General features: G+C 39.3%; 1 protein-coding gene across 4 annotated transcripts in view; it reads left to right on the top strand.

Annotated features, from left to right (window-relative positions):
- The window catches only part of LOC126183804 (inner nuclear membrane protein Man1), a 364252-nt gene that overhangs the window by 232051 nt on the left and 112022 nt on the right, over nucleotides 1-20179 (top strand). For all 4 annotated transcript variants that reach the window (XR_007536817.1, XR_007536816.1, XM_049926053.1 and 1 more), the window contains exon 7: nucleotides 10764-10964. Coding sequence is in view for 2 of the 4 variants with exons in the window: in XM_049926053.1 (XP_049782010.1) it covers nucleotides 10764-10964 (201 nt within the window). In the remaining 2 variants the exon portion in view is untranslated. The remainder of the gene's footprint in view (nucleotides 1-10763; nucleotides 10965-20179) is intronic.

Here is a 20179-nt window from a genome sequence, read left to right as displayed (position 1 = left end):
TGCTGCTCTCGGTCGTTAAGTGAAGGCTGTCAGTCACTGCGTTGTTTGTGATGAGAGTTAATGCCTGAAATGTGGTATTCTTGGCACGCTCTGGATGCTGTGGATCTTTGCAATATTAAATTCCATAACAACTTCCGAAGTGGAATGTCCCATGTGTCTAACTCCAACTACCATTCCGTGTTCAAAGTCTGTTAATTCCCATCGTGTGGCCATTATCAATTCGGAAACCTTTTCACCTGAATCACCTGAGCACAGCTCCACCAATGCCCATTTATATCTCGTGTAAGCGATAATACTGGGGGTACATGTGTATATCACTATCCCATGACTTTTGTTATCTCATTGTATGTACAAAAGCAATTCTTTTGGTGAGAATTTCTCTTCAAATTTTGATAAAATTTTGCTACTGCCAATATTTACATTCAGCCAGCTATGAAGTCCATAAAGAATTATTCAGGATTTATTCTTTCGGTTGATATTCCTTTTATTTTTTTCATTGTTTCACTGTATTGTCTTTGCTGTTTCTCATTGAATGTGTGTGTACATTTGCATTGTTCCCTCTTGAGAAAACGTTGAAAGTGTGAGACTGTTTAAATAGTCTTCCCTGTTTCATATGTCTTCTTCTGATTTAGCCATCCTTCTAGGTCCTATGACTGTGATTTGTCCATTTATTTTTGTTGTTGACCAACTGAAAAATTTTTTTGGTTAAGCTGTGTATGCCCATTCCTTCCACAAGCCCAACTTTCAAATTGTGTCTGGAAAGTTCGTTATTTTTCCTTAATTTGTAATTGTGATTTCTATCTGTTTCTGATCCCAAAATTTGATTGAAAGTATTCTTCTTATTTTTTCTCGAGTTATTCTCTCTCTCCTACTTTTGACTTTCACAATGAATTCAGCTGCATTGAGTGCATAGCTTTTTATAACTACATTTTAGTGTCTAATTTTTGCATAATATGTGTTCTAATTCCACAAGAGAACACCACACAGTGACTGACACAACAAACTTTATTAAGTCTAAAAAACAACATGTTATAACAGGAACACTAGCAATGGAGTGGCTCATAATAACAGTCTTGATAACACATGTGCACAGGTAAACATGTAACTGAGTTAGAGCTGGCCAGGCCCACTCTAGATGATGTTGGCCAGCCATTAGAGTATACAGACTAGAGGCACGTACATCCACGACTGGTGGCCTCTGATGGTTATTGAATGTCTAGCTGCGTCTGCTAACTTCTGTGGCGCGCCTTACTACTGTGCACCCAGATCTTGGGTGTGGATCTATGTGGTTTGCTACATCCCTCTCCTCTTTGGGAGGGGGTGGGGGGTCATTGCTGATCTCTCAGGTGAGTTGTGGACAGCTGTGACATGGAGTCGGCATCCACATCCATCGAGTCCCTGTAGGTAAGAGAAGTGAGCAACCCCAGGTAGCCAGATACCTTGGGACACAGGCCAAAGGGGCCAGTGCGAGGAGAGGCCTGATGCCACTCCGCCGGGGCACAGGACCACAGAACTGGCAACAGGCGGCCCAAGTCAGGATCCATGATGATGTCTGCCAGACGTGTGGAAGTGACACCACCGCAGGCTGAGGCTGTTCCCATGAGGGGCATGCACTCTGGCGGGAGTGCCACTGAGGCTGCTGCCAGAGTCTGCCAAGGCATAAGCTCTTAATGCGGAATCAGTGACGCAGGTAGAAGATGAGGCTGGAACTGTCGCTGGTAGGCGGCACTGAGGAAAGGAGGTGGCACAGCTGGGATGAGGGGAGGGATTGGCTGCTCACATGGATGCAGAGCTGATTGCAAAGGCGCTGGACACCCAGCTCCCCTCCCTGTCCCCAGTCCATAGGGTATAAATGCGGCGGCCGTTCTGGCCCATGATGACTGCTGGTATGCAGTGGGGGTACCGAACAAAACCACTTGCCCAGGCTGCTGTCCCTGGCTTGAAGCTTGATACACCAGAACTCCATCGCGGGCGAGATCATTGACATAGGAGATGGGGGAGCGTCCTTGGCTGGTACCCATGGAGAAGCTATGCTGGGTTATGGGAACCAATAGGAATCATTTGGTAAGTTGTCAGAAAAAAATTTAATGTCCATTCTTCAGGAAGTCTTGCAGTTATTTCTTCATCTGTGTCTCTAAAGGTGCGACCCATGTGCTTGACCTCCCCGTTAGATTGTGGGTGAAAGGGAGGGGAATGAATGTGGCACATGCCTGACTGCACAAAGAAATCACGAAAGCTTGAGACAGGAACTGGGGTCTGTTTGCAGAAATGAGTATAACTGAAAGACCTTACCTCAGTAGTGAGCGAGGGGCACCATACCATGTATGGAAATGTGAAAATACATCAATGACAATCAGCCAGAACAAATTCAGAAATGGACCTACAAAATCAACATGGGTGCATTTTCAGGGCTGGGTTGCTGGAGGCCATGAAGAGAATGATGTTCTAGAAGTCATCTGTTGACTAACACACTGGGGATACGCAGCAACAAAATGTTCCTGCTTTTCATCAAAGACGGGTCAGTAAACTAGTCTGCGAGTGGGGACATCTGTTAGTGAGCTTCGACGATTCATAGCACAGACGCCCTTCCAACCACTCTCCCTCCCGCATTCCAAACACATTACTGCAAATTTATTGTTAAGCTTTTTTTGCATGAGTGTTGAGTTACTTTACCGAGTCACTGTGCCTTTTTTATTTATGTTTGTAGCCCTTCATGTCAGCTGTTAAATATTAAACATGGCAAGTAAACAAAGTCTTTCTTTGTGTACTTTGAAACAAGAACTTGAAGTGTTAAAAAGACTGGACAGCAGAGAAAGTGCTACTAAATTATCACTCAATTATGGTGTCAGAAAAGCAATGATTAATGACTAAACAAAAAATTGCTTTAAAATTGAGCAGTTTTTTTTCTGTTTCAACTGAAAAGTGGCTTCACTCTTGAAAAGTGGCAAAAATGACTGTTTCTTTATATGAAGAACTTGTCAAGGCCTTATTTTTGCTCAAGAAAGACAGAAAGGAATCCCCATTTCTGATCCTTTGGTAAAAGAAGATACACCTCAACTGAACAAGCTTATGGATGGTGACCCATCACTTTCAGCTAGCTGTGGTTGTTGTTTTCTTCTTCTTCTCTCTCTCTCTCTCTCTCTCTCTCTCTCTCTCTCTCTCTCTCTCTCTCTCTCTCTCTCTCTCTCTCTCTTTTCTGAAGAAAAAATGCAGAATTAGGCAACTCACAATTGCTGAGTATAAGGTGTCATCTGACAATGAAGCAGCTGTCAGTTACCTAAAAGAATTTAAACACCTAGTTTCTTCTCAAAACTGCTCACTGCAGCAAGATTACAATGTGGATGAAACTACACTAAATTTTAAGGCCTTGCCTAACAAACGTCTTGCTTTGCAAGAAGAGAAATCTGCCCCAGGGTTTAAAATAGACAAACAATGTCTGACTGTCTTAGCTTGCAGCAATGTCTCAACAATCAACCTTCCCCTGATGGTATAGGCAAATCAGTGAAACCACAGGCGTTCAAACACGTTAACATCAACCCACTTCCTGTGTATTACACCACTGGCCATTAAAATTGCTACACCACGAAGATGATGCGCTACAGACGCGAAATTTAACCGACAGGAAGAAGATGCTGTGATATGCAAATGATTAGCTTTTCAGAGCATTCACACAAGGTTGGCGCCGCTGGCGACACCTACAACGTGCTGACGTGAGGAAAGTTTCCAACAGATTTCTCATACACAAACAGCAGTTGACCGGCATTGCCTGGTGAAACGTTGTTGCGATGCCATGTGTAAGGAGGAGAAATGCGTACCATCACGTTTCCGACTTTGATAAAGGTCGGAGTGTAGCCTATCGCGATTGCGGTTTATCGTATCGCGACATTGCTCCTCGCGTTGGTCAATATCCAATGACTCTTAGCAGAATATGGAATCAGTGGGTTCAGGAGGGTAATACGGAATGCCGTGCTGGATCCCAATGGCCTCGTATCACTAGCAGTCGAGATGGCAGGCATCTTATCCGCATGGCTGTAACGGATCATGCAGCCACGTCTCAATCCCTGAGTCAACAGATGGGGGCGTTTGCAAGACAACAATCACCTGCATGAACAGTTCGATGACGTTTGCAGCAGCATGGACTATCAGCTCGGCAGCTCGGAGACTATGGCTGCAGTTACCCTTGACGCTGCAGCACAGGCAGGAGCGCCTGCGGTGGTGTACTCAACGACGAACCTGGGTGCACAAATGGCAAAACGTCATTTTTTCGGACGAATCCAGGATCTGTTTACAGCATCATAATGGTCGCATCCATGTTTGGCGACATCGCGGTGAACGCACATTGGAAGCGTGTATTTGTCATCGCCATACTGGTGTACCATCCGGCATGATGGTATGGGGTGTCATTGGTTACACGTCTCGGTCGCCTCTTGTTTGCATTTTGAACAGTGGACGTTACATTTCAGATGTGTTAAGACCCGTGGCTCTACCCTTCATTCGATCCCTACGAAACCCTACATTTCAGCACGATAGTGCACAACCGCATGTTGCAGGTCCTGTACGGGCCTTTCTGGATACAGAAAATGTTCGACTGCTGCCCTGGCCAGCACATTCTCCAGATCTCTCACCAATTGAAAACGTCTGGTCAATGGTGGCCGAGCAACTGTCTTGTCAGAATATGCCAGTCACTACTCTTGATGAACTGTGGTATCGTGTTGAAGCTGTATGGGCAGCTGTACCTGTACACGCCTTCCAAGCTCTGTTTGACTCAATGCCCAGGCGTATCAAGGCAGTTATTACGGCCAGAGGTGGTTGTTCTGGGTACTGATTGCTCAGAATCTATGCACCCAAATTGCATGAAAATGTAATCACATGCCAGTTCTAATAAAATATATTTGTCCAATGAATGCCTGTTTATCATCTGCATTTCTTCTTGGTGTAGCAATTTTAATGTCCAGTAGTATATAAGAATCAAGAAAATGCTTGGATGGAGTGTGACTTGCTCAAGAAATGGTTTGAGCACCCAATTTGTCCCTAAGGTGACTGTGTTCAATAAAGAAAATGGATTGCCTAATCACGCTCCACTTTTTATACACAACACTATGTCCCACCCAGAAGAAATGAAACTTGCTTGTGGAGACTTATTGAAGCAGTTTCTCTGCCACCAAATGTAGCCTCAGTTCTTCAGCCTAAGGACATTAAACAAAATTACAGGAAAATGCTGCTTTGCACCTTACTTGACGAAGATGAAAATGCAATCACAATCCTACAAAAGCTTAAGAAAATTACAATAAAAGATGTGATTTACTGGTTGTCTGAAGCATGGGATAACACCACTAAATGTGCATTACAAAGATCATGGAAAAATCTCTGGCCTACATTGGAATTTGTTGAAACAACTTTTATGCCAGTGAAAGACTGTCACCTTCCACTAGTAAAGAAAATCCTTGGCTATGAAGATGAAGAAGAAAGCTGTGTTGAGAAGAAGACTGCTGTTGACGACAATGGCCATGAGGAGCACCGTAGCAATGCTGCAAGGTTCATCAGCTCAGAGCAGGAAAGCAAGGGGGAGGTGAATGCTCAAACTGAACTCATATCACACACGGATGTGACAGATGCTCTTTACTCACCTTATGCTATGTTGAACAGCATGTTTCATCAATACCAAGTGAGGTTATGTTTATGTGGCAATGGTGGAACATTGCGTGTTCAAGTTGATTCAGTGCTCTTCGTCAGAAAAAAATACTTACTTCTTCAGTGTGTGTAAATTGATTATTTTTTGTGTTTATCAGTGATTAAAAATGATTCTACAGATTGTATAAATGGAGCTGACATGTACTGTATGTACTTTATTGTAAGTAACCACCTTCATTTCAATATGGTTTCAGATGTTTTCATCATGCTTAGACTCTATGTATGTCTCTATTTAACTTCTTTGTATAATAATAAACGTACATTTTTCACAGACATCTTTTTAATTTCTCCTGTTTTTAAATTTAAAAAAATTGGAATTTTGCTGAACTCTGTTTGGAATAGGTGGATTTTCAGAATAGTGGAGTTCGGAGTAGTGGGACTCTACCGTATTTTCAATACACTTTTAGTTTTTGAACAATGCTAAGTTGAAAGTATAAAAACTGATGTGTTTCTTTTGCTTGTCATCTTATGTAAGTTATCTCGGTTCAACATAAGCTAAAAACCTCTGTCATGGATGGAAAATAATTGTTTGGAACAGAATTGGAAAAAGTGTTTGTTCTATTTCATCAGATAGTAGAATGATATGTCTTATTTACAGAAATAACTATCCTCAAATTTTCAACTTGAGACCATTGGACCATTGTGGAATAATAATCATAATATTTTCTTACTTTGCATTTTTCTTGTAATTGTATTTTTAAAAAATTCATTATTTTCAAGAGGCAAAAGGAAAAGATAGAAGCAATTTCAACAGAACAAATGTTGCAACTCTGAAAAATTCTTGAGAAAATCGACTTTGGAGTTTTCTGACCATCTTTAATACACTAAAATTAGGTCAGTTTTTCTCAACAGGCAGCATGGCTCTGTGGTGCAATGCTCATCTGCCATTATGGGTCCTGGATTTGATTCATGGCCAATGCAAATTTTTAAACAGAGGTGCTAGTTCTACTAACATTTCTGTGAAACATAAAATACATAAGCTGGAAAAAAACTGATAGTGCAAGAGGTTGGTTTGAGTCTCCTTTCAGTTGTTATTTTTTCCATTTTACCCTCTTTCTACCCCCCCCCCCCCCCCTCCCCGTTTTCTATTTAGTTTGAATACCTATGTCATTTAAACATAAAATTTATCAAATCTATGCTAATGTAACACATATCTAAGCAACTTCTGGCAGATTGAAACTGTGTGCTGGACTGAAACTTGAAATTGGGGCCTTAGAAGTGTTAGAGTCTTGATCCGGCACACAATTTTAATCTGCAAGGAAGTTTCATATCAGCGCACACTCCGCTGCGGAGTAAAAGTCTCATTCTGTAAGGTGGATCTAATTGTCATTTTTATAGAAAATGTAAGTCGTCTTATTTATAATTACATATCACACAAAAAATCCAATTTTCATTGGAAGTATACATTCTTAGATATTGATATTTTATAAAAGATTGGTAATGATGCTATTAAAATAAAAACATTAAAAATTAATTTTCTTAATTCTCATGTGTTGTACGCCTCATGGAAATGCTCGTGGAACATGCAACTTTGTGTAAAATTTTACAACAATCATGAATTGAAGATTTACCACCCACATTATAGGTGAGAATTCTGCCACAGAGCTACAGGTACCATCTAAAAGACAACCTTGCTGTAGGGTACTATAGACATTCTTAAAAATTTGAAGTCAGCTTTCTCAACAATTTTTAGGAGCCATGTTGAAATGCTTTGTGTGAATGATATTTGAGTTTTGAACTACAGGTACCATTAAAAAAATTAAAAATCCGATTGCCTTGTGTCTCGTGAGCTGTACCTCCATCTACAATGACTTCACTAAACAACAACGTTCCTTTATGATCTGCTGTGTATATTTTTCTCAGTGTTTATAGTACTTCATAGTTTATAGCCTTTTCTGAATGTGTATTAAGTGATATCAGCAGTGAAACAAGTGGTTAATTAACCACCCCACCCTGTCGCTATTGTCATAAAAGTATATTTTAGTGGCTGCTGTGAATTGGCCTGACCTAAAGGAGCACTACATGCCTCACTAAATCCATTACTCAGTATGTGGGAACAAGACATGGAAATTCTATTGGAAGTTATAAAAAGTTGCAGTTTCGTTAATTTTGAATGGGACAATGGGAGAGAATTATTCAGTTGTAGGCTGTAGGTAATGTAACCAAACCTCTTGTAGATCTCTCGCTTGCATGTGCATTTGCTGCTGTGAGGCTGTTCGATGCTTCACATATTAATATTTCCTTGTTTTACAAAATACCTATCTGAAACACAGTTCCCTGTTTTCTCCCATAACTAAAAGAGGCTCTTTGTCTGCCATTTGCGTTAGCAGCTCAGAGTTATGCTCAGTGGCAACTCGTGAGTATACATTCTGGTTTTCAAACATTTCTAGATTCAGATAAATTTGAGAATGTGAAATTAATAGCTTCTGCGGTGTAACAGTTACGGTTATCAACAAGTTTATATAACTACAGCCACTGCCAATTGTAATAACAACAGTAATAATAATAGTAAAAAATAAGATGCATAGTTTATCTGACAACTTAAGAATTGTTTTTGTGGAATGTTGTTGTTTTGTACATAATTAAGTATAGTTTAGGGCAATAAAGAGATGATGTGTAACATTTCGCAACTCTCCGTTTCGCATTTTTGTGTAATTGGGGGTTTTCGTGCTTTTCCATTTTTTTCAGACGGATGTACAATATTTGTAACAGATGTATTAGTTCACGAATTTACCTCTGGGCCAAAAATCAAATATTCTTACGCTGCACCCACACGATAACTTTTGCTAACTGCACACTTCCTTGTTAAATGTTCGCTTTTAGTCGCACTTATTTGATGTTGTCACTCTCTCAATCAAAGGATCTGTGTCTCAGAGGCCATAGTTTCTTTGTGACTTACTTTTTGTGGTAATTTACCTGTCTGTTCCCAGAATGAGATTTTCACTCTGCAGTGAAGTGTGCACTGATATGAAACTTCATTGCAGATTAAAGCTTTGTGCTGGACCAAGACTCGAACTCAGGAACTTCGCCTTTTGCGAGCAAGTAGTCTATTGTCTGAACTACCCAAGCACAACACACAACCCTTTCTCAAAACTTTATTTGTCTGTTAGCATTTAAAATAGATTAAACATAGTTCATGTATACATTGTGCATGAAAGCCAATTCCTGCACAGTAAGCAACCAATCATTGTGGAAATGGTTAAACTTAAGCAGTAATGTCTACCAACATGGTCACTTGACTAAAATGCTAATGAGGCACTGCTGCCAATCCCACATTTAAGTGAATATCAGAGAAACCAGTGATACAACTTTTCATGAAATTTCATATATACAGTGTGGGCCTAAAGCACAGATAAATCTGCTCATCATAAGATCAATAGATTTCAGAAGCATGAATAAATGCTACAGTCTCACAATCGACGGTGATGTGTGTTAGGCTCTTATGATTCTCAGCACCTCAAATAGATTACTGTATGACAAAATTCATAAGTTAATATACTATAACTCATTCAGAAACTGACAGAATAGGTTTACTGTCAGTACAACTTTAGCAATACAGTCGTTTGATCTAATTTTACTATATAGTGAGTGAATTGGCATATCTGAGGACTGTGCTATCATCTAGCAGGATTTATGCCGAGCAAAACAGGGTAAAAGTCTGCCGCAGTGTGCTACCACCTGGTGACACTGATGTAAACTTCTAGTTGAGTGACGAGGCTAGCTGTGCACATTATCAAATCCATATGTATTTGGCCTGTAAGGCAATTGGGTCATGTGAGTTGCGTATGCACAAAAGCTCCTTAAAACATGCACAACTGAAAGTATGCTCCTGACCCCGATATGAAGTTTCACGGAGTCTAGAGTAGCACGGTAGATTTAAGTGCTGTTTCTTTCAGCTGCAGCATCTATGTTGCAATTAACAGTATGCAAAGAAAAATAACCAACAAATCTGCAAGATGTTGAAAGTTAGGGTGTTCATGTACTCTTACATAGGACCCACCACTGGTTATGCTTATTGGAAGCTAGGATCCATCTTTGCAGTGATCCGTAATTTTTAATACAATTGTTGACCCAACACCAACATGGAGAAACCTGAATTTCATGTTTTCCAGGTAAAGGCAACTGTTTTTTAGTATGTGTGTGATACTCTTGATGTATGAGCTACTTATTGTTACTTCCACCGCTGGTCTGTTAACTCCTCCCTTCTCCATCTACTTTGTCTTCTTCCTTCACCTGCTCAGTTAACTTTGAGGAAATGTTTCTTAATGATTCTTTGTTTCTGGAAGCCGAAGGATTATTATTGAATTTTTGATGATTGTACAGGAATTCCACAATTCACAAAGTACTATTTTCATGATACGCAGCCAAGGAGAAAATGTCACAGTCTGCCTGTGGCATACTGTGTGTGTGTGTGTGTGTGTGTGTTTTCACTTACTGATGCATCAAATAGGGTGGATATACTAGGAGTTTAAGAAGCAGGAGCAGATGAATTATCTCCAGTAAAGTGCAGTAATATTTGAATTCATGTACCTATTTGTTAAATACGGGAAATAAAGTAACTAATTTTGTAGATACATTCAACAACTTTTGAGGAATTTTTGGGGATAGTAAATGATCTCCAACAAACAATTTTGTGGTGACATGCTTTGCAGTTCATCCATTGCAACGAAACTCATTCAACTAAATTAAATTCAGTGAAAGCCAGTGAGTGGAATTCGGGGAATTACGTCATTAACGTATTCAAAATTCATACATACATATATACATACAGACATACATACATACATAACTACTTTAAAAAAACCTTCTGAATTAAACTCTTCTGCATACTGTGGATACTGTACTTAGGTTAGTGCGTAGCATGTACTTGCATAACAAGAGTAAAATTTAATTTAATTTAGTGTTCATACCATCTCTGTGCCAAGCCAAGACATTTTCTCATCATTCTAATAGATAAAAATCTCACAATTAAAAATTTTAATATGTATTAGTGTAATTGAATAAAATATTAATTTTAAGACACACACTGGTCCATCCTGTTTGTTTCAAAAATGTGTGTCTGGTAATTACAGGTGTGATGGTGATTTATATTGTCTTTAAGCTGCTGTCAGTTTACAAAGCACATGCTGAAGCTCACAAAAGAAATGTTCGTGCAATGGTGGGTCGAATTACCAAGTTTCTTAGAACAGAATCTGACAACAATGCTGAAGAACCATTTTTTGTTGTTATTGATTATGTTCGTGACCAGCTGATACCAGCGAAAGACTATAAACGTAAGTTTATGTATTTGAAATGTGTTAGTTAATTCTGTGTTATAGATTGTATTCATGAACAATGTTATCATGTAGAACATGTCTGTTGAACAAAAGATAGCAGAGACAATGTGTGTGTGGGTGTGTGTGTGTGTGTGTGTGTGTGTGTGTGTGTGTGTGTGTGTGTGCGCAGGTCTATTAAAGGTTTGTAGTGGACTAATTAGTTTTATTCAAGAATCCCTCTACCATCTTCCTTTGTAGTATAGTGTTGGTGAATCTGTCATATTACTTTCAAAGTGTGTTGCAGAGTTGACAACAAGTTCCGTGAGTCGATGAGTGTACTGTCAGGCTGTGGTTAATATTCTCAGTTGTTTGAACAAATGCTTGTGAGATGTACTTGTGTTATAATTACTTTTTGTGTAAGTGAGGAGTTACAGCAGAACATTATCCCCTGTTATGTTAGTGAATGAAAATATGCTAAATATGTTAACTTAATTTATGTGTCTCCAAAGTTGGCAATTATTCTTACGATAACAGCTGAATCAAAATGTTTTAGGGGGTCCGCTATATGGTTTTTCAATTTGTTTTCATCAGTATACACACCCAAAAATGTAGAAATTGTGCCCTTTTTTGTAAACAGCATTGACAGTAGGTGGTCCATTTATAATGTTTTAACGGTACAAATCTGGATGAGCTGTAGTTTTACAAAGAACTAATTCTGACTCCTTATTCCTATGAAATGGTAAATCATTACTATAAAGCAAGAATATTAATGGGCCCATGATTGAACTATGTGGAAAGCCTCTTGTGATTTCTCCTCATGAAGATGACATGCTGTGCCTGTTTGTATTACTCAAACATCTTAATGTAGCTTTTCGCTCACTGTTTCTTAAATAGGAACTAAGTTGTGTGTGTAGTGAACCATGTATCCCACAAAATCTCAATTTCTCTGATAGAATGTTGTTATTGGTACTATCAGATAGCTATGATAAGACACAGAGGCTCCCAACTGATGCTATTTTATCATTTGGAAAAAAAAAGAAAAAATAGTATTTGCTCATTGAAGGTGGAAACTGCTTTCAAATAGAGCAGCCGTTTTGAAATCCGAACTTTGACTAAGTATCCTATTTCTACTCAAGTGACTGACAACCCCCAAGTACATTACCTTCACAAAAATTGATGAAAATGATGAGGAAAATTGAGGAATTGCCTTTCTTATAGAGAAGCCAACAATGGCATGGTTTACACAAGTGACTGAGAACAAGTTATAGGGCCATAATGTTTAGTGCTTATTGGAGGTTTCATCAACTCTGTATGAACTTTCACTTTTAGGTTAATGATCATCTTCCTTACGTCAGACGGGAGATGTGTGACGAATTTTCATATCACTAAATCTCCTCTATGTGGATTCTTCAGTGTACTTTTTTTTTCTTTTGCATTTGGAATTCATGAAACAATTTTCTCAATTACTTTTAAAAATAAATTATTAAAAATACCTGCTGCACTTGAACAATCTTTTATAATGCTTCCATTCTATTTGGTAGTGGAAAAGCACCACTTTCTAAAGCTTCTTCCCCTGTCTGTTTTAACAATATCCCATATTGGTTTGATTTTACAGTCTGATTCGCAAATTTCTGACATGATATGCATACTACAGTAGATTGTCGATTATCTGACCTGGACCGGCCGCTGCAAGGTTGCGTAAGCGGAAAGGTCAGATAACACAGAAAACAATACAAAAAAACAAAAATTAAACTAAAGTAGGCTAAATGAGTTAAACATTTAATACAGTACAAATCAAATTAGACTGTGAATAGATATTTGCTGTGTGAATAAGTTAGTAATTGTCTTTTGTTTGCCTGCTGTTTGCCGGTTTTTTGTTTTTTGCCACTAAATCATGTAGTCTCTTAAGAAGTAAAACCTTGGTAGACGATGTTTCCTCCAGTTGCTCTACATATTTTAAAGCAGTTTTCTAAGGCCTTGTGTTCTTTGTTGTGAGAAATCTTGGGTACACTTTCCTCCACTGCATCTGCTTCTTCGCCTTCTTCTTTTTCGTTTACCATATTGACTATTTCTTCATCTGTCACTTCAAATTCTTCATCTTGGACAATCCGTTCATTTATGTCATCTTCTGTGGTGAAAACACATCCCGGAACTTTACATAACAATGAAAGCAGGGTAGTATTTTCTGGTTCGGTCTGCTGCTGGAGATTTTCATCATCTCGAGAATTTTCTTGATTTTCCCGTAGCAAAATTTTCCAGGATTTTGCAGTTGTATTTGCCTCCAACACTCTCCCAAGATTGGGCCACATCATAAGCTACGTCTTTCAAATTAATGCAGCGCAACTGCTCTAGCATGTCTTATCCCTTGTCCATAGCATTAATTAAAGAGGAAAGCAAGTTTCTGTAGTAGTTTCTCTTCAGTGTCTCTAAGGTCCCTTGGTCCATAGGCTGACATAAGGATGTGACATTTGGAGGCAAAAACATGGCCTTTATATCTTGATTTCGAAGTTCATTTTCATTAGGAAGACGAGTGGCATTGTCTAGAAGCAACAGTGCTTTGCGGAGCAAGTTGTTGGCTTTCAAAAACTTTTCAGTTTGTGGCACAAACTTGTTAAAAAACCATTCTTCAAAAATGTCTGAGCGCATCCAAGCATTTTTTTGGTTGTAATATTTCACCGGTAAAGCAGTTTTAGATACATTTTTAAATGCTCTCGGTTTTTTTGGCTTACCTATCATAGACAGTTTCATTTTCAAATTTGCTATGGGGTTACTGCATGCAAGAATTGTCACTCTTTCTTTGCTAAGTTTGTAGCCTGGCGCCGCGTTTTTGGCCTTTTACACTAATGTTTTTTCCGGTAACATTTTGTAATTGAGACCAGTATCATCGCAGTTAAAAATTTGATCATCTTTTAAATTTTCCTTGTCCAATACCTTGTGAAGTTTATTCCTAAACAATTGAACAGCTTCAAATCGTTTAGTTCGTTATAAAACTTTAAGGCTTTTTCCTGCAAAATAGGTCCCGACATGGATACACCTTTATCTCTCTGTTGAGTAAACCATAGGAACAAAGCTTCACTCACTTTTACATAATCACATTTTTTCATTGTTTTCCGATCTTCCAAAACAGCTGAAGTTGCTTGCTGAGAACACCGCTTATCAATGTCATTGCAGTTCCTTTTCCAGTCTCCAACCGTTGTTTTCCCGACATCATAATCTTGCGCCACTTTTAACAAAGTTTCACCATTGTCTATTCTTTTTAAAGCTTTAAGTTTTTCTTCCACTGAAACGACCGCCCTTTTCCATTTTGAAGCCATCACCACAAATTTTTACAATAAACAAATTGCAACACGTCCACTCCACTACAGATCTAAGGTAGCACTGAGGAGTGAGGAGTAGCAGACGGCGACAATGAACTGAGTATCAACAAACAACATGTTAGTTACTGACCTGTCATCGGCTGGCACACGTTCGGCGTGGTGAAAGGGTCGGATAATACAGAAGGTCGGATAACCGAAGATCGGATTATCAAGACTGTACTGTATTAAATTTCTTTTACTACTTTTCTTAAAATGTTACAGTAATATTTATAATATGAAAGTACCTCAGTACCTTACTTGTTGTGGCTATTTTGTAAATTTCTCTTTTTCATTCTAAAGATTTTTAATGATTATAGTGATCCCAGGTGTGTTTTTAAAGTTTTCCTTAGAATTTTCCATTGTTTTGTCATCAATGGTCCTCATTGCATTCATTGAGTGTTACGGGACTGAAGATGTAGTTAAATTATGTAATGCAATGAACCTTACACCATGATCTGGCATTACATTTACCACATGGAAGGCATGTGTTGTCCAGTTTCTGCTTATTTGAATAAAGATCTATCACTGTAGCACTACCTCAAGCTACTTAAAGGGGGAAATTTATAACTGACACTAAACCGTATGTGACTAATAATATCTTTAGATCAGATTTCTTTAAGCAATTTACATTAAAATCACCACAGGTGTATAATCCCTTCTGTCTTTCTGTGTGGATGTGTTGTGGATAATAAATTGAAGACTGTGGCTAGTAAGTGTTTGTTAATGAAGTCCGCAATGTTTGGGCATTGCATTTATCAGAGGAAAACAAAAATTTGGTTGGAGAAGCATCTCTTCTGCTGATCTGATATATATTATCTCAGAGAAATGAGAGCATCTCTTTTTTCCAATTTTGCTTTTTTTGTCTTTGTTTAAATTTGTAAATAAATGTGACCACAACAATTATGGGTTTGATATTCAATGTCAAAATACCATTTTATTCCTTAAATGTATCTTATAGTATATTGAGACTGAATTTATACAGGAGGAATCACCTAAGACCAGCACCACAAATATTGCAGAAGTGGAAAGTGCTGTTGATATGCAGTTTTCACAGAATGGGTCAGTAGTCAGGGGCTCTTATTGTTAGCCAATCAACAGATTGAACCAATACTTAGAAAGTGTATTTTTGTGCAAACATACACTTCTTTAAATGGAACAATACTTGTTGTCATTAACAAACTAAAAGTAGGGTACATTGGAATGTCAGTGTATTTGTTGCAGCGTTATAGCGCAAGTCTTTTATGAGATATCGTGTTTTGAAAAGTTCTCTCATCGACACATGTACAATACCTGTGATAGTGCACAGTAAAGAACAACACAAGTGCAAACACTAGTTATGTGAATTCTGACTGGTAATGAGACAACTGAACATCACAGATTGTGTTCAAAATGACCACTTGAAGCAGCAATACACACTTCTAGTCTGGTATGGAATGACTGCTGCACACGTGCTGGCATTTTAGCAGAGATGTCCTAGCAGGTTGCAATAATATACCATTACATATCATCAGGTGTACTTGATATGTCCTTGTAGATGGCATCTTTCAGCTTTCTCCACAGAAAAAAGTTAACAGGCATCAAATCAAAGTAATGGGCTGGCCAAGGGACAGGTCCTCTGCATCCAATCCAGCCATCTGGGGGGGAAAAAAAAAAATCACAAAAACGTGCAGTAGTATTTGTGGACTAATGGGCTTGACAGTAGTCATATTGGTACACAGTCTCATCCTAGCCTGCAGAGGAACATCATCTAGCATACATGGAAGATGGTCTGTTAAGAGTCTGTGTTCCATCTGTGAAAAATGGGTCTGTGATGTGATGGTTCACTATCCCACACCACACGTTTACACTCCATGGTAGCTAACATTCCTCCCAACGAAGCCAATGTGGATTGTCAACAGACCAGTAGTGCATGTTAAAGTGGTTTACCTGGCCATGATTGGTAAATGTGGCTTCATCACTAAACAAGATACATGATGCGTGTAGAGTACCCAGTCTTAATGCTCATGTAGAGAAGTTAACATGATTCTCATGATAATTTCCATGCAGCTGTTGATGAAGAGAGGTGTGATAGGGATGGAACCCATGTTGATGGAGAATGTGTAGGACACTTGCCTGCCTCATGCCAGTTCCTCGTGAGATTGTACAGGAGCTAACGTGCAGATCATCTGCAACAGCAGAAAGAACATTAATTTCTCCCTCTTCTGTTATCACTTGTTTCCTTCCAGTAGATTGTCTGGGTGTTGTTACACTACCACATTCTCATAACTGGCTGAAGAGGTTGGTAAATAATTACCGAGACGGTTGACGTATATTGGGCTACCTTGACACATACACTGAACAAGAACAACTGCGTTCTTCCTACTCTGTCTATACACTGTGAGCATGTCAGCTTTTTCTGCTTTGGTAAATACAGTTGTCCACTCACAACCTGCTGCTTGGACTATCACACACTAACTGACTAGCAAGTTGCAGTGCACCCAGGGAACACCCAGGCACACTGTAAGCAAACAAAAAATTGGTACCTAGCACCAATGCAGGTTGAACAGAACAAAGAGGTGTCGATGGGGAAACTACAAAATATGATATGTCGCTAATGACACACACTAGAATCCTCCAAGAAACACCACTGACATTCTAATTTACCCTACTTTTAGTGTGTTAACGTCTATAGGCATTGTTCCATCCAAAAAGTTTATGGTTGCAGAAAAATACATTTTCTAAGTATTATTACAATCTGTTTATTGGCTAACAGTGCGAGTCTTTGACTACCAATCCATCCTGTGAAAACTGCACATCAATAGAACTTCCCATTTCTGCAATATTTGTGGATCAAGTTGCAGGTGATTCACCATATATAGGTCCTGTTATAGAACTGGGCTGCATAATTTTCTCTCATCAACATTATGTATACACAAGCAATGAATTAATCTCTCTCTAATGAGGTAGATGAAAGTATACTTGCCTTCCTTTTTTTTTTTTTTTGTGCTTGTGTTGGTCAGAACACTCATTTTCACACATTTTGCCCTAATGCTTGTGAAAATTGCGTACCTGGAAAACCTGTACCAAAAGAATTGAAACTCAGAGAATCTGTTGAACAGTATACCAGTAATATGCAAGTAAATCATAGAGAGATAGTATACTCATTGCCCTAGCAGTGCTCTCTGTTGTGTGATCAGGATGATTAATGTTATTCCCAGCTCAGATGAAAAAAAGAACCATCAGACGAAGTATAGAAGTGATCTGAGCAACGTTGATTAATGTAGTATGAATGAATTTGAACAGGGCAAACAATTTTGTGTGTGTGTGTTTTGGGGCCGGGGGATTCTGGATGCTCAGGCACAGAAAATGGTGTCAATGTGTCTGCAATTGACATGATCTAGTCTTTTGTAGATCTGGTTGATAGCACACATGCCATTGTACACTGTTGAGCCAAAACATCTTGCTCACTGCCCATGACAAGCATGGGACTCTGTAGCAGACGACCCTTACATGACTCCATAAGAGCTTCAGTAAAGGTTGTGGCGGTGAATCATGGATCGGTGGAAACCTGTCACTAAACTGGAAGAATCACATTGGTTGTTACATCAGGTTCATGGCCATGTCTGGATGTGCCACCATCCAGGTGAATGGTGGCTTGAAGCATGCACTGCAGTATGGACACAGGCGAGTAGGGCAGAATTATGCTATGTGGTACAATAACCTGGACTCCCATTGGTCCTGTGGTAGTAGTCAAAGCACCACGACAGCTGTGGACTGCACGAACTTTATTGTGCACCACCTGCACCACTTCATGCTTGATGTCTTCCATGACAGTGATAGCATGTTCTAGCAGAGTAACTGTTCATGTCACAAGGCCCGATCATGCTACAGTGGTGAAGGACTTGCTGAATCCACATTGCGCAGAGTTGCTGCTGTATTGCATTCCAAATGTGGACAAATATGCTATTAAGCAGGTATTTTCCTTCTGTTGACCAGAAATACCCTGATGAAAATGGATACATAGTCACTGATGTACATGGTGGTAAAATATAGTTTTTATGGACAATTTGATCTTCAAGCTGCCCTACCTCAGTTGCCATGTAGATTTTACTTGGCACCATAGCAGCCAAAATTGTTGAGTGGCTTTGTTCATCAACATTATTTCAGTAGGTTGAGACACTATAGGATGCAACATACAATCTCGGCTCCTACTTGTTGAGGGCAGTCTCAAAAGCAGTGTATTTCCCCTCATTCAGGCAGCTCCACATGCTATATTTCAGCTGCATAGGGAAAGGAATGTGCAAGCCGTCTTCAAATTATGGTAGATACTAATATCTTCCTCGGTCTGCAAGTTGACCTGCATGTTTGCCCAATATCTTGCCCATTGCACATTTTGGGGGTATGATTACCTGGTAGTTTGCTTGTTTTAGTCCTGTGCAGTCACAACAGATAATTTGTACTCTAATACAAACCACATAGAAATATGTTCTCCAGAAACATAACCAGGCCTTCAGATTCCACGCCACAGCACTTACAGACTTTGATTGCAACATGCTGAATTCAGTCAGCCAGGGAATGTATATGCAGTTTTCACAAATATTTAGTCTACTTCCCCTTCTGTGCTGCAAGTCTATCCTCTGACTACCCCATATCTTTCCTGACGGCCGGGGTTCAGAGTAGGTGTGTAGTTACTCCACCTTGTTGTAAAAGCCATTCAGACAGAGTTTTTACTTAGACATGCCCACATGTTGACAACACAGCCATGATTAGATTTTCTTTTGTACATTTTACAGTAGTGCAGGCTGTCTGGGGAAGGCCATCTTAAGTGCCATCCAACATGTCCTCTGTGTGTGAATATCTTGTACACATCTAAACCAACTGACTTACCTATGCATCAAAAATCTAATGTCATGGAGGTGTCATGAAGTGCCTTCTCATTCATAGTCCCCTGACAAGGTAGAGATCACACCACTGATAACTGAACTGCAAACACTCCATATACACTGAGGAATAGTGGCCTGTCCAGTCCAGGGCAGAACGACTCCAATCAATGTGTAATAGGTCAGGTAGCTCCTGCCTTGGTGGAATTATGCATTTGGGAGAGATCCTCGTATTGGAGAGAATGGCATCAAAGCAAATGATAAAATTGTAGAAGAGTATTGCATAAACTTTGAGCACACAAACAACCAAAAGCTTTCCTCCCAAAACAACAGCTGATCTGGGGCCTCACAAATACCAGTGAATTAAAGGGTCATGAACATCAAGCCACAGAGTGTCTCAGTCATGCTACTTTCTGGAATAAAAAATGAAAAATTCCCATAGTAACTGAAACACAACAAAAATATTAAGAAAGTGAAAGGAAAAGAAAAACCTGAACCAAATCCAAACCTGGTCATTCTGTCTGTCACCAACCTTTCCTTGACTGAATGCACAGATATTACACCAGTCTCATAGTAATAGGAATCTGAGACACATATAGCCACACACTCCTACATCTTCGCTGCTTTCACTTTCTCCACCTTAATGTTTTTATAATCATTGCATTATTGCGTCAACTGGTGACAATTTATCTACTGTGTGCATTGCAATACAGTAATTGAGGAACTTGGATGATCATATCCCTAATAATAGAAATTATCAGATTTATTACAAAACCTGAGTCAGTACTGAGAAGGCACCAGAAGTGTATGCATGTTTATCCACTCAGACACCTACAGTGAGCAAGCCCCACTTAACGTGCTGCATGTGGTACCTAATCTTCTTTAGACCTCACAGCATGCAGTCCTTGATTCCCCTGAAAAATCCAGTGAAACATTCATTGAGACACTTTTGGTAGTGGTCACTTTCCTGTTACAATATCCCTACTGAACCAAAGAACTAATGAAGTTCTAACACACT

This window comes from Schistocerca cancellata, chromosome 4 (assembly GCF_023864275.1).
Source record: "Schistocerca cancellata isolate TAMUIC-IGC-003103 chromosome 4, iqSchCanc2.1, whole genome shotgun sequence".
Lineage (NCBI taxonomy): Eukaryota > Metazoa > Arthropoda > Insecta > Orthoptera > Acrididae > Schistocerca > Schistocerca cancellata.
The sequence above is the reverse complement of the archived record's forward strand: the minus strand, read 5'-3'. Positions and strand labels throughout refer to the sequence as shown.